Here is a 14,324-nt window from a genome sequence, read left to right as displayed (position 1 = left end):
TGTTCAGATGCATTTATTCATGTCACAAATGTTTGCCAAGTGACTACTAAGGGCAAGACACTGTACGAGACCCTGGGGCTATAGAATGGACAGCACATAGTAAGCTTCTCCCTTGTGTAGCAAAAGCATCCTGCTTAGTGTGGTGCTGTCCTGGTCCTGTGGTTACAACACATAGGATATTCAAATATTTAGCAAGACGGCATCTCCCAGGCTCCAGCCAATCAGAATGATGATGCTTGTAAACAACTGTAATGGCTGGAGAGGAACCTTGTTAAATGTCACTTACCAAAAGGTTTGAAGAAGGAGAGTTCTGCTGGAAGAAACAGACCTGGTTTCTAATAAAGTCTCCCCTACCGATGGTGAATAGGCAAAAAAGACACATGAACATGGAGTATCTGCTTTATGAGGGCCTGTTCCAAGCTGTGGGGCCAACTTATGCTGCTCCGATGGTACAGTTGGATATAGTTACCCGATGAGTCATTAAAGAGCCATAGTTTGAATAGAATAAGTTGGCATCTGGGCTGCCATTTTGGATGTGTCTACAGAATAAGCCGAATGAAGTGCATAATCACGAAGCATAAAGGGGCATTGAGAATTTGGTTTCAGATTAGACAGAACACATTGGTGTTACATATTTGCAGTTGAAGGAACTGGGGGTCAAAAAGATTGTGTCTTGCCCAAAACCATATGGTTGTTGGTGGTAGTGGTAGAGGGGTAGCGAATTAGACCCTAGAACTCTTATTACCTGGCACCACACTGTTTCTACTATAGCACACTGTCTTTCGCCATCACCACACCGTCATCACCACTATCACCGTCACCATCACCATTGTCATAGCCACCACACCACAATCACCATCACCGTATCATCACCACCATCATCAGTCACCGTCATCACTACCATCACCACCACCGCTGTCACTACCACCATCATCACCACCAAACCACCACTGTTATTGTCATGCTAACATTTATCAAGTGTTTGCTATGTGACAGTCCCTGTACTAAGCATGTTTCAGCTATTATTCATTTACTCATCATGACAGTCTCCTAGAGGAACATGAGTCCTTGGAGAGGTGTCGTAACTTTCCAGAAGTCAACCTGATCTGCTGTTAAAGGGCAGATCAGGTTTGAACTGAGGCTTGGCTGGCTCTGCAGCCCAAGCTTCTTGATTCTATCTCTTAAAGCATCCATGAGAATTGCGAATAGAGTGTTCTCCTGGAGCAGCCAGGTGAAAAGGTTTAGCATTGGCAAGAGACAGTCCTCCCAGAAACAAACTAGTGTGGAACCTCAGCGCCCTCGTGATGCTGCCTTATAGACCCAGGACTTGGGTCACGCCTTTCTGACAGAAGGGTGGCAGTGCCCAGAGTGCCGATTCTCCCGCTCCTAAAAGCTTGGGAATCTTTCCTGCATTTTCACATCACTTCTGCAAAGGGTGGGCTTCAACTAACAAAATGACCTTGTTTTGGTACATTCAAGGTCGAATATAAGAAGGGCTTTGAAGAGAGTAAGACCCGGTTTCACCTACCCATGGATATGGTAAACATTAGGCATGCTAAGAAGGCCCAAGCTCTCGCCAGTGACCTGGACTACAGGAAGAAACTGCATGAATACACTGTGCTGCCCGAAGATATGAAGACTCAGTGGGCCAAGAAGGCCTATGGGCTCCAGAGCGAGGTGAGCCTGCACATTGCCAGTTTTTCTCACGCATCTCTTGCAATTGGGCATGGCTTCAGAGTGAATTCAAACCTGTGCATGAGTCTATTACATGACTTGGAAGACTAGGAAGAACTGCAGGAAATGTACTGGGGCTAGAAAGAAAGGACAGATGGTGAGGTAGGGATGTAGTTGACACAATGGAAACTGGAGGGTTGGAGGATCAGGGCTCAGAGCTAATGCTAAAGTCAAGATGTGTTGGTGATGGGAATGGGCAAAGGAGGAGAAAATGTTGAAAATGGTAAATCAATCTTGGAAATTTAGCAGCTTGGCAAATAAAGGCCCTTGGTCAACAAATATGAGAAATACGCTTTTTGCTAAGGTTGGGATATCTCAGTGCTAAGGTAGAGCATGCTACTCTTATTAGAAGGCAGGCCCAGTGGTTCTACCTCCCAAGTGGAGATCTGCCTGACCATAAAGGAGCAGGGAGCAGTTCTTCTAGGAAGGCAAATGCAGGATCAAGATCTTGCTAACTCTCCCATCACTTTGTCCTGTCTCTGTCCATGTGCCCAATGAGAGCTTTGTGATTTGTCTCTTGCAGCTGCAGTACAAGGCTGACCTGGCATGGATGAAGGGAGTCGGGTGGCTGACAGAGGGGAGTCTAAACTTGGAACAAGCCAAGAAGGCTGGACAGCTGGTCAGCGAGGTAACCTGCACTTGGGCCCCTGGCCTGCAGCAGTCCTCAGTCCCTGAGTCATGGAGGGTGATCTTTGCCTCTAATTCCCCTTCTCTACCCCCAGATTTATTTTGGGTGTGGTTCAAAGTGAGAGCACTTCATTTCGCACCTGTAGCACTTTCTCAGTGAATTTCTCACACCCTTGAACTTCCTGAGATGGTGGTATTTAAAAAGCCTACCGATTCACTTTAAGTAGCAGTTGCATCCAAAGAATAATTTGGTTTAGAAAGGTGTAATATACAGCACATGAGAAAACAGCACTTCTTATGTGAGCAGTGTGTGATTCCTTCTGAATCAGGGAGTCCAGTATTTGGAGGATAGTGTTCTTATTATGCCTGTGCCTTAAATTCACTGCAGATTTCAGGCAAGTCACTTAACCTTCCTGAGCCTCTTTCCTTCATATAAAAATAAAGAGGCTGGGGGCCGGGCGCGGTGGCTCACGCCTGTAATCCCAGCTCTTTGGGAGGCCGAGGCAGGTGGATCATGAGGTCAAGAGATCGAGACCATCCTGGTCAACATGGTGAAACCCCGTCTCTACTAAAAATACAAAAATTAGCTGGGCATGGTGGCGCGTGCCTGTAATCCCAGCTACTCAGGAGGCTGAGGCAGGAGAATTGCCTGAACCCAGGAGGCGGAGGTTGCGGTGAGCCGAGATCGCGCCATTGCACTCCAGCCTGGGTAACAAGAGCGAAACTCCGTTTCAAAAAAAATAAATAAATAAAAATAAAGAGACTGGATCGGATACTTTCCCAGGTCCCTGCATCTCTATGCCCTTGTTCCCTTTAGGCCATAGAAAGCTGGCTCTGGCAGCAGGCAGCAGAGGACTTTTGAAGGACATTTCATTGGGAAGTGTCACTATTTCGGGAACTTTGTTTGGAATCTTCAAAGGGCATTCTTGTTTCAGGGCCAGGAAGGCTGAGTCGGCATATCTCTTGCAATTGATAATAATGGTGATAATAATAACTGCCATTTATGGACTGATAATCATTATTGCATCACCACGTTGGGTGTATTACATACATACTGTTATATATAGGTCACCACATTCCTATGTGAGTAGATGGTATGATTAGCCTATTAATATTCCCATTTTACATATGAGGAAAGTGAGACTGAAGTTACACTTTAAGTAAGTAGAAGAGCTGGGATCTGTACCCGGTGCGTTTGATCTGGTGCCCCGGCTCTTGACCGTGAGAGAGTATTGCATCTCAAAAGCATATCCTGTAATTTATTTTTATATTTCCACTGTACTCACCCTCCTCTGAGACAGACGTATTTAGGGTTAGACTATAGAATAAAGTGAGAGAAAAGCATAACCCTTTAGGGCTCTCATTACCTGGCTTCTTAGCGACCAACTCAAGTTCAGGTGGAGCAACCAGAGTCCCATCTGTCTTTAACAGAGGTGCAGCAGAGGGGAGAGAATGCAACTAGTTGGTCCTTGAGATTCAGGAATGTCAGTTTCTATCTCATTTCATGTATTGCCTACTAATTTTTAAGCTCCTCCAGGGTCAGGAGGGTATCATGTCCTTCATCTTTTTTCTGTTCCTTCTGTGCTCTGTAGAGAGTAGATTCTTGGCTGCTCAGCAAGTACTTGTGATTTGACCAATGCATAGTCTGGGATGGCTGGGAATTTCCAACAATGGCAGGGCAATGGGACTCCCTTCAGTTAGTGTGGTGAAGGAGTTTTCTCCTTCAACACGGTGGAAATAGGGAGGAAAATTAGAAGTCTCTTTGGAATGTTTTCTGTAGAACTTTTTTTCCCTAAAGGCAGAAAATTTGGAGTTTCCAGTGTTCCAGTCACTATGTTGGGTTCAGCTGGTAGCTATAACCCTCTTGCTGATGGCATGGGAAGTTTGCCAGAACCAGGCTGAGAGCTCATCTCTGATCTCCCTGCCATGTGAAGCTTTTGCTTCCACACGCCGTCCTTAGTGGCCACCTTTCCCAGCAACTTTGGCAGTTTCAATGGAAAAGCCAGAGGAGCTAATCTTCAGGAAAGACAAGAAGTCCCTGCGGGGGGACAGAATTAGCATACTGAAAATTTGCCAGTTAATTCGTGGCTGTGAGATGGGGACACTATGAGGACAATACCTCAGTGATCTGGAAAATCAGAAACTCACCTGAAGCCGAATCTCACCTGACCACTGGCTTCTGTCTGTGGCTCTGTGTCCCCTTCCTTAAAGCTACTGCCTCCTGGACAATCATGGTAACACCATGGCAATGGCTACATCCTAACACTGTCCCAGGGACCTGCCTCATGCATAAAACATGGTGTTGAAGCCTCTGCTTCCCACTAGACTGAAGCAGCTTCTACTGTTGTGCCCATTGGACAGTCTAAGCAAGGGTGGCTCAGATTGGATTAAGTGATGTGCCCGAGGTCATGAAGCTGGAAGGATGTACAGACAAGATTTGAACCTCAGTCTTCATCATTGTAAAGTCCAGGTTTCCTCCACCTCACCCTCCTATGTTAGGTCTAGATTTAAAAAATGTATACCTCCCTGGGGCACACAGTGAAATACAGGGTTACTGAAGAGGAAAATTACATTCCCTTTCAGTAATAGCAACTAAAACAAGTTCACTGGAGCAGGCTGTCTCAGGCCTGTGTGGTTCTGTTTAAGCTGCAAGATCAACTAGAACATTCCTCCCAAGGAAATGCTTGGACCATAGAAAGTATGTGTGTATGTGTACACATGTGTAGGGCTGTAGGGGCAACCCAATCTTAATGCTGTGGGGTCCCTTTCCTTTGGAAACAGAAAAACTACCGGCAGAGAGTAGATGAGCTGAAGTTCACCAGTGTGACCAACAGCTCCCAGATGGAGCACGCCAAGAAGAGCCAGGAGCTGCAGAGCGGGGTGAGTCCTGGGCTGCCCTTTCTCCACCAAGCTGCTGTGTCATGGGCCTGGAAACCTCCAGGGACAGCAGCAGGTGCTGCCCAGGCCCAGTCCAGAAACCAAAGAGCCTTCCCTTTAAATAGGCTGGACCCAGCTTTCCCCAGGCTTTTAGGCTGTTTTTGGAACTGGATACCAGGCCCTTGCTTCATCCACCACCATCTCCCCTGATTTTTTAGGGATAGATGCAGGGCTGACTTTATTCCTTTTCAGCTTCCAGTATTCTCTAGTTCCTTTTTATTCTGTCTCCTATTTCTCATCAAAGACTCTAATTCTGGAGCCAGGAGAGAATTCTCTTGGAGGAGGATGTTTGCATTCGGGGTATGTGCAGGTCACACCCATATGAGCCTATTTATGGGGCCAGAACAAAGAAGCACCACATACATTACTTACAGATTAGTTCTCTGCACCAAGCAAGACCATAGTTGCTGTAATCTGTCCAGGACCTTCCTAGCTTTCCTTCCTAAATGTCCAGGTAAGATACCTGCCAGAAAGGATACTATCAACATAACTCAGAGTCAGAAGAAGCCACCGTTTGGAAACTCAAGTTGGGGATGGAGGGGAAGTGGGGAAAGAAAGAGAAGAATGATAAGTTTGCCATGGAAGAGATGTCCACGCATGCTCACTTTCCTGGTGTCAGTACCCATGAATGTATTAAGGTTGATGATGGAGGAGCAGGAGGCAGAGTTTGCTTCTTATTTTTCTCACTTGGGGAGTCTGTACTAATCTGAACCCCCTGGTGGTATATTTTTAGGGCCACAGACAGTGTAGATAGCAACAGCTTGCAGAGGTTGATATCATCCCAAAGGAAAGGTGTGAAAAGAGAAACCTTGGAGGGGTTTTCAGGTTGGCTCCCTGCCCCATTTTTCTCCCAGCCCCTCCCCACTGCTTCTCCTTCTCCCTTCATCTCTCCTTGACTATATCCTGCCACTCAGAGCCTGATCTGGTGGGTTTTGTGATGGACTTTCTGTGCAAGTCAGAGAAATGCCAAGCAGACAGATACACCATGAGGGATGTCACCCTGCCCACCTCGCCCCTGCCACCTGCTCCTGACTCAGTGCTCTCTCCCAACAGGTGGCCTACAAGGCAGGAAATGAGCAGTCTGTCCATCAGTATACCATCAGCAAAGACGAGCCTCTCTTCCTTCAGGCCCGAGCCAATGCTGCAAATCTCAGCGAGGTACAGAGAGAGGGAGTGGGCATAGCCCCACTGAGTGTATAGCCACCTGGTCAACCAAGCCCACCAGCCACGGCATAGTGTCTGTGTCAACTGAGGTTACATACATCTGGTTGTTCTAAAAACAGCTCACCCAGCAGATCTGTCTCCTGATCAGTGCTGTAGGGGTAGAGGAGGACAGCTTTCACAGGAATGAGCTAGTGGAGGACTTGAGTTGCTGAATGTTTCCTGGGGTGGAAGGTAGGGGTTATTCTAGGTGCCAGAGTTGAAACAGCATAATCATGGCAGAGGGGAGTAAGAACTCAGACATTTGCTCCAAATGGTCTGGGTTTGATCCATGGTTGCCACTTACCAGCTGTGTGTCCTTGGGCAAATTCTTTATTCCCAGCCGTCTCACTGGTAAAATAATGCCAACATTAGTCCCATCCTTACTAGGTTGTCATCAGATTTCAATGAGTCTCAGAGGCATGTGCACAGTGGTAGCTGTTAGTCATGAAAGCATCCAAAGTTCCAACTTTCTCCCTCTTGGTATCTTCTGGGGAGGGTTTTCTTGGCTCTCCCTGCTCAGCTCCCGGGTCTTTGGGTTCCTGATCTAAGAAATAGATGGGGAGGAGAATTGGAAGGAGAAACAGAGGCTAAGTTGATTCACACACAGAACAGGAAAGGAGCCTTCCAGAAAAAAGATCTTGAAATTTGGAGATGGGGCAGGAGAGAGAATGGAAGGAGCAAGGAAAAGACCCAGGTGGACTAAAGGCTGGGGGAAGGCAGAAGGAAAGAGCAAGAGGAGCAGCTGAAGCCACTGCTGGCTGGCTGGGCTGCATGGACAGAGATGGAGAACAGACCTTTCAGAAACGTCGCTGTGCCAGGGGATGTTATCTCGCCTTTGGCATGTTTTTAAGACTTCCACGAAAACTTCTAGTATTTGCGAAGGCTTCTGGAGTTTAATTTCTGCTTTTCTTGATTGAAGCCCTGTGTGTCAAGAGGCCTTAAGGCTGGAAGAAGGCCTGGCTGTATTCAGGGTACATGATTTCTTTCTGTGGCTCTCAGAGAAGGATGTAATCATTGGTATTGCTTTCCTAGAATGGTCATTATAGTCTAGAGAAATGCTCTCACATGAGAACCCTGTCACATGAGAACCTCCTCACCTTCTCTCCTAAATCCCCTTAGAAACTGTATAAGAGCAGCTGGGAAAACCAGAAGGCAAAAGGGTTTGAGCTACGTCTTGACTCCTTGACCTTCCTGACAGCCAAAGCCAAGCGGGACCTGGCTAGCGAGGTGAGTACATCACCAACTTGTACAAGAGACCTCAGAATCCCGCCTTTTTATACCTGGGAGATTCTCTGAGTGTCTGGGCAGGATCTTAATCTCTCTGAACCTCAGGATTCTTATCTGTAAAATGGAGATAATAGCAATCACCTTGCAATGAGATAATCACATCTGTGCCTATCTATTTAATAACTGCTTGCCACACATTGATTTTCAGTAAGTGATGACTTATTATTAGTAGTGGTAGCAAGAGTAAGAATCCAAATTTCTCACTTTGCAGATGAACTGATGCCCAGAGACATTCCATGACTTTCTAAAGACATTGTGGTCTGTTAATGGTTAATAGGCTCTGGTGTCAAATAGACCTTGGATACCACCTCTGTCATCCATGAGTATACTTACTTCAGGCAGGTTGTTTAACCTTTCAGAATCTCAGTTAACTTGCTGGTAAATTGGTGACTGCAAAATAGTGATGAGGAAATGGAACGAACTGATGTAAATGGAGGGTTGTATAGCCTAATGCAATCTGTTAGGAGTCAGATGTGAGAAGGAGCTTGAGCCAGAATGTATGTCAAACTCTGCTTCTTTAATCGAGAAAGTCCATCTTCAAAAAAAGATCAGGTAGACCAAAAACAACTGGTTTGGTGATGTTATTGGTTTATATTCTGACACAAGCTCTTTATCTCTCTATTTTTTTTTTTAATTTTGAGACAGAGTTTTGCTCTTGTTGCCCAGGCTGGAGTGCAATGGCACAATCTCAGCTCACTGCAACCTCTACCTCCCAGGTTCAAGCGATTCTCCTGCCCCAGCCTCCCAACTAGCTGGTGTTATAGGCGCCCGCCACCATGCCCGGCTAATTTTGTATTTTCAGTAGAGAAGGAGTTTCTCCATGTTGTTCAGGCTGGTCTCAAACTCCCCACTGCAGGTGATCCACCCACCTTGACCTCCCAAAGTGCTGGGATTACAGGCGTGAACCACCATGCCCAGCCATAAGCTCTTTATCTTGTTGTTAGTTGGTAACACTTTACAAATGAGCACTGGTCTGTGGATGCTCTTGAGTTCCACAGGCTTGTCCCGTGCTTGGTTTATAGAAAGGGTTCCATAAGTGGTGGCAGATATTGATACTGTTTGTTGTTGGCAGACCTGAGAGCAGAACCTGAAGCTACCACTGGCTGAAGCAATGATAATGTTGAAAATCATGCCACACACTCATGCCTTCTGACAGTTTTCACAGTTTTTTCATGTTTCTTCTTACTTCTGGTCATTGTTACTCTCAGCCTAGTTTTATTTTTCAAACAACATGCTCCTTTTTGCTCCTCACACTCTGCCAAATAGATATGTACCCCAGTTATCTTTTACTTTGAGTCCCTTTTATAAGCAGCAATTGTAGTTTGGCTGTTCTGTCTGTTTTTCACTTCATGGCTACTTTTATTTATAATGTTCTCACTATTTAAAAAGAGTTAAGGCCACTTAAAAATAAATCCAGAAGAGTCGTCTCAAATAATTAGAGAAAAGATGACCTTTCACTAGAAAACTGGTAGATTATTATTATAGCTAAACATTCAGTTTAGCTCTGAGCTCCTGGCAGCTGAAGTGAAAAGGGAAATAATGGGTAATAATATTTTCTTTCACTGTTTGATGAAAGAAAATATATCAGAGGTTCAAAAAAGGCAAACTTTCTCATGCCTCTGATTCTAACAGGATTCTGTCTGATGGCGTTGTCTTAGCTCTCATGCACGGGGTATGAAGCCTAACAATTCCTTTAGGAGAGTCTAATGTATCCCTGTTCCATTCCTCTTATTTAGGTGAAGTATAAGGAGGATTATGAGAGATCCAGAGGGAAGCTCATTGGGGCAAAAGGCGTACAGGGAGATTCGCAAATGAGCCACTCACTGCAAATGTCCAAGCTGCAGAGTGAACTGGAGTACAAGAAGGGATTTGAGGACACCAAGTCCCAATGCCACGTCTCGCTGGACATGGTCCACCTCGTGCATGCCCGCAAAGCTCAGCATTTAGCCACAGACGTAGGCTACAAGACAGCAGCACATCATTTCACGGCTTTGCCCACAGACATGAAGTTGGAATGGGCCAAGAAGGCTTATGGCTTACAGAGTGATGTAAGCTCTGTGTGAGTGTGTGCACGTGTGTGTATGTGCATGTGTGTTGTGTGTGTGCTAGTGCTAGTGCGAGTGTTTCCCTAAAATGTCCAACGCAACAATTTATACTATGGGACACCTGTTTCTGGAACCCTAAGTGGCAACACTTTGCTAGTGGTTGAACTTTTATTCAAACTAGGCCGATTTTAGATTCCGTACTAACAGAAGAAATCATAGAGTGACTTTTTCCTTCTTGGAACTCTGGCCTATATATGTTTTCCAGGTGTCTCTTTATTGCCGGGGGCATGTATCTTTGTGTCATTCCTAGGGTGGCCTGTTAGGGGAGAGCATTGCTGATCACTCATCCTGACTTTGGTAGTCCTCATCTTTGGAATGGGAGGGTCGCTAGTTTTCAATAACCCTTTCCCTGTCCTCCTTATCCTCCCCTCCCAGTTCTGCTTGCTTTCTGTCTACAGGTGACTCTTGCATAAGAATGAGGGTGAACTGAAAGGCAGGTTAGCTGTGGTCAGACTGTTACACAGAAAGGGTGTGTGTGTGTGTGTGTTTGCCAGAGCCCTGGCAAAAACAAAGTGAGTGACAAATGATATTATGAATAATAATGATTCATAAAGGGTGTGTGTGTGTAGACACACCCTTCCTGGTAGAGCTGCTTCATGATAAATGATGATATACTAGTTTGAGAGAAGTGTCCATTTGAATGACTTTCCATTAAAACGACTCATTCGACGGCAAGTAAAGAAATGAGAAGAAATGCCCCCTGCCCCTGCCACCGAGGTGGGTAGGAAGGAATTGGCACTGTGGGAAGCCTCCGCTGTCTTGTGAAATTCCCTCAAATAGAGCCCACCTGGGTTCTGTTGTGAATTCTCATTTTCTTGATCCCCCTTGTGTCATTTTAAACAAGAAAACTGGTAATGCAGACAATGAGGACGTGCTTCTTTCCCAGTAGACTCGTCCATAATGAGGGGCAAGGTTGGTGTGGCCCCTCCTGTGCCACCCCCAATAGTGTTGGGCGGGGCCTAAGGCCACCGTCCCAACGGATGGCTCCAATTAAAGGGGAAATCAATTTACTTGTAGGAGCCTTACCTGTGACTGTGCAGAAATGCATAAGACAAAAGTGGCATCTAATTTGACTCAGCTGGCACCAAGCCTGCGTCGGGAGCCGCTAATAGCCCTTTAAATGTCTGTGCACCAACAATGGCCTGCTTTTTTTTTTTTCTTTCTCCTTTGTCAGAACCAATACAGGGCAGATGTGAAGTGGATGAAAGGCACGGGCTGGGTCGCCACCGGGTCATTAAATGTGGAGCAGGCGAAGAAGGCAGGAGAACTCATTAGCGAGGTGAGATTTCCTGACAGCCTGTAACAGGCCTGGCTGCGTTAGGCGTGTGGCGTCTCTGTATAAAATTAAAATAATTTCCACTCAAAAGGCAAAGAAAAAGGCAAAGCCACATGAAAGACCTCAAAACCCAGACTAGGGCTGGTAATTAGAGGGAAACCACATACCAAACACTCACCAGTAGGGGCCCAGAGAGTCCTGGCAAAAACAAAGTGAGTGACAAATAATATTATGAATAATAATGACAATCAAACAGAGCTCAATTGCTACCCACCAACTTACCTTTTTAATGAAGCAACACAGGAGGGATGATGAAAAGATATATTTATTGCACCCAAAAAGCCCTTTGGTGACTTTAGGCCCATTTTCTTCCTCTCTTGCTGCCACAGAGTAAACAGTTTTTGAATATTCATGTGGTGGCTACCATGTGGCATGGTTGTTTTGTGAGGGAGGGTCTTATTTCAGTTTACTCAGTTCTGCCTACCTATAGCCACCTTGGCTGGACCCTATAGCATCACTGCTTGCAAAAATGGTCATTTCTTTACATTTCAGGGCAGTGTCATTGAGCAGATCTTTCTGAGTTTCTCAACATTGGCACTATTGACATTTTGATTTTTCTTTGTTGTGGGGTTATCTTGTGCCCTGTGGAATGTTTAGCAGGACATCCTACAAGGATGCCAGTAGTGCCCTACACCCAGCTGTGACAACCAAAAATGGATCGAGACGTTGCCAAATGCCTGCCAGGGAGCAGAATTGTCCCTGGCAGAGAGGCACAGGACGAGGCTCCCAGGAGGAGGCTGAACAGCATCAGACCACTCACACCTGCTCTCTTCCTGTTTGCCTGTGGGGCGACTTGCTCAGAAGACAAGTGAGCATTTGCCCAGTTGTCTTCAGAGTAAACTGGTCTTTCCGGACTTTTCTGAGTGGGGAGGGGACCATAATGGTCATAGTCCCACAGGATGTTAGCTTTGGCAATGAACCTCCTGAATGTTTTTGAGGAGGATTTCTTTCTGACGTTGTTAAAATAGAAAGACTCCCTCGTTGGTTTTTCAAACACACCTGTCCAGCATGTGTATTATGCAATGAAACAGCATTCTCATTACCTGGAACATTGCAGAGTTGACTTCAAAAAGTGACCTTATGCTGATTGGCCTGATTTTTAGAAACCTTGGTCAACATTCAAGGCTCAGAAGACCCTGGGAACTCCGTGGGGATAGTACTGTTCTAGTTTGTTCATTCCAGTTCAGGAGAGGCCCTCTGGAGGATGAATGTGAAGAACATATAGGAATCAACATTCAGGATTCATGATCCCAAACTCTCAATCTTGGGCTCACTCATAAAAGGAAATGAAGACTAAAGACCATATTTGCATAATTTAGACTTCAAGGTGATTTCCTCCATGTGTCTAAACCTGACAGCCAAGGGATCAAGGGACCTTGGGGGGACCATGTATACCAGTGTTCTTAGTTAGCCACCTCATTTTGCATACTTTCTCAACAAATTTGCTTATCCTCTTTGATGCTTTAGTAAGTAAGACATCTTTCAGCAACTTTCCCCCTAACCCATGTCAGGCTGTCACATTTACAGGTTAGTGTCAAATTGTGCGACCCCCTTTTTTTCTTTCTTTTTTTTTTTTTTTTTTTTTTGAGACGGAATCTCACTCTGTTGCCCAGGCTGGAGTGCAGTGGTGCGATCTTGGCTCACTGCAACCTCTGCCTTCCGGGTTCAAGCGATTCTCCTGCCTCAGCCTCTCGAGTAGTTGGGATTACAGGTGCCCACCACCACACCTGGCTAATTCTTATATTTTTAGTAGAGATGGGAATCTCACCATGTTGCCCAGGCTGGTCTCGAACTCCTGACCTCAGATGATTCACCATCCTCAGCCTCCCAAAGTGCTGGGATTACAGCTGTGAGCCACTACACCTGGCTTGGGTCACCTTCTTAACTTCCAGAGAATGCCAGGCACTGTTGAAAGGGCCACAAATGCATATGCACACCTACGATCCAAAGCAGAGGTCAGAAAGCCTTTTCTGTGAAGGACCAGATATTCAATATTTTGGGCTTTGTAGGTCATATGGTCTCTGTCACAACTAGCTGGAAGATGGCCATAGGCCATACATAAGTAAATTAGCATGGCCATATTCCAATAAAACTTTATTTACAGAAACAGGTGACGTACTAGATTTGGCTGGCTATTGATCTGTGTCATCTTAAGACAACCCAGTATACAAAAATCCAACCAGATAAATGAGAGACTCTTTAAGATGATTATTCTGTTTGGGAAAACATACACTGTGTTGTCTCATTAAAATAACAATGGTTTCAGCGTCCTAGAAATGTACTTTGATTTTAAAAAAAGAATTTAAGCAGATTTTCAGAATACTTCAAAATTCTCTAGGTCTTTGTCAGCATTTTTGTGATTTTTTTATTTTTATTTTTATTTTTTTTGCTTCGGTGTGCTTCAAACTGTGTGATGATTCCTTCAGCAATAACATCCTTTTTCCTGTTATTGTAATATTTTAAAGAATTATTACCTATGTTAACTGAACTAGGCTTTAGCGTGATTGGACAGTATACACTCACAGGCTGTGAGGGTTTTGACTGTGATAATGTCTGCCAGTGTTTTTTTGTGGAAGGAAAATAGAAAGCTTAAGTGGATAAATGTAACTCTGAATGCTCTTTCTTGCTTAGAAGACCCAAACTAAGATATGTAAACAACTGTGACAAAGTATTTGAAGCCTATAAAAAGAATCCTTTTCTAAGTGTGTATCCTACGGTATTTTACTAGTATAACCTAATTTTGAGACGTTTTCTTTGCACCAGGTAGAAATACTTTAATGTTAATTGACATGAGGTTATTCTTAAATTGAAACAAATATTAACCTGAAGGCACCCAGGATATAAAGATGGAGGAAGCAGAATAATAATTATGTTCACAAATTCACTCTAATCTCAAGCAACCTATGATTTTCTCTTTCAAATGGCATGAAAGAGCAGCACAAAATTCACAGCTTTGATCTTTTTCTGCTCAACAGAAGAAGTACCGTCAGCATCCAGATGCTTTGAAGTTTACCAGTATTAAAGACACTCCGGAGATGGTCCAGGCCAGAATTAGTTATACCCAAGCAGTGGATGTAAGTGATAATGTATATACA

General features: G+C 44.9%; 1 protein-coding gene across 9 annotated transcripts in view; it reads left to right on the top strand.

The window, feature by feature from the left end:
• The window catches only part of NRAP (nebulin related anchoring protein), a 75,591-nt gene that overhangs the window by 32,346 nt on the left and 28,921 nt on the right, over positions 1 to 14,324 (top strand). For all 9 annotated transcript variants that reach the window (XM_032281670.1, XM_032281672.1, XM_032281669.1 and 6 more), the window contains 8 exons: positions 1,480 to 1,677; positions 2,258 to 2,362; positions 5,143 to 5,241; positions 6,352 to 6,456; positions 7,621 to 7,728; positions 9,525 to 9,836; positions 11,068 to 11,172; positions 14,205 to 14,303. In XM_032281670.1, coding sequence (XP_032137561.1) covers positions 1,480 to 1,677; positions 2,258 to 2,362; positions 5,143 to 5,241; positions 6,352 to 6,456; positions 7,621 to 7,728; positions 9,525 to 9,836; positions 11,068 to 11,172; positions 14,205 to 14,303 — 1,131 coding nt within the window. The remainder of the gene's footprint in view (positions 1 to 1,479; positions 1,678 to 2,257; positions 2,363 to 5,142; positions 5,242 to 6,351; positions 6,457 to 7,620; positions 7,729 to 9,524; positions 9,837 to 11,067; positions 11,173 to 14,204; positions 14,304 to 14,324) is intronic.

This window comes from Sapajus apella, unplaced genomic scaffold, assembly GCF_009761245.1.
Source record: "Sapajus apella isolate SASKATOON/1434 unplaced genomic scaffold, GSC_monkey_1.0 scaffold13, whole genome shotgun sequence".
In the NCBI taxonomy this organism is placed as follows: domain Eukaryota; kingdom Metazoa; phylum Chordata; class Mammalia; order Primates; family Cebidae; genus Sapajus; species Sapajus apella.
The sequence above is the reverse complement of the archived record's forward strand: the minus strand, read 5'-3'. Positions and strand labels throughout refer to the sequence as shown.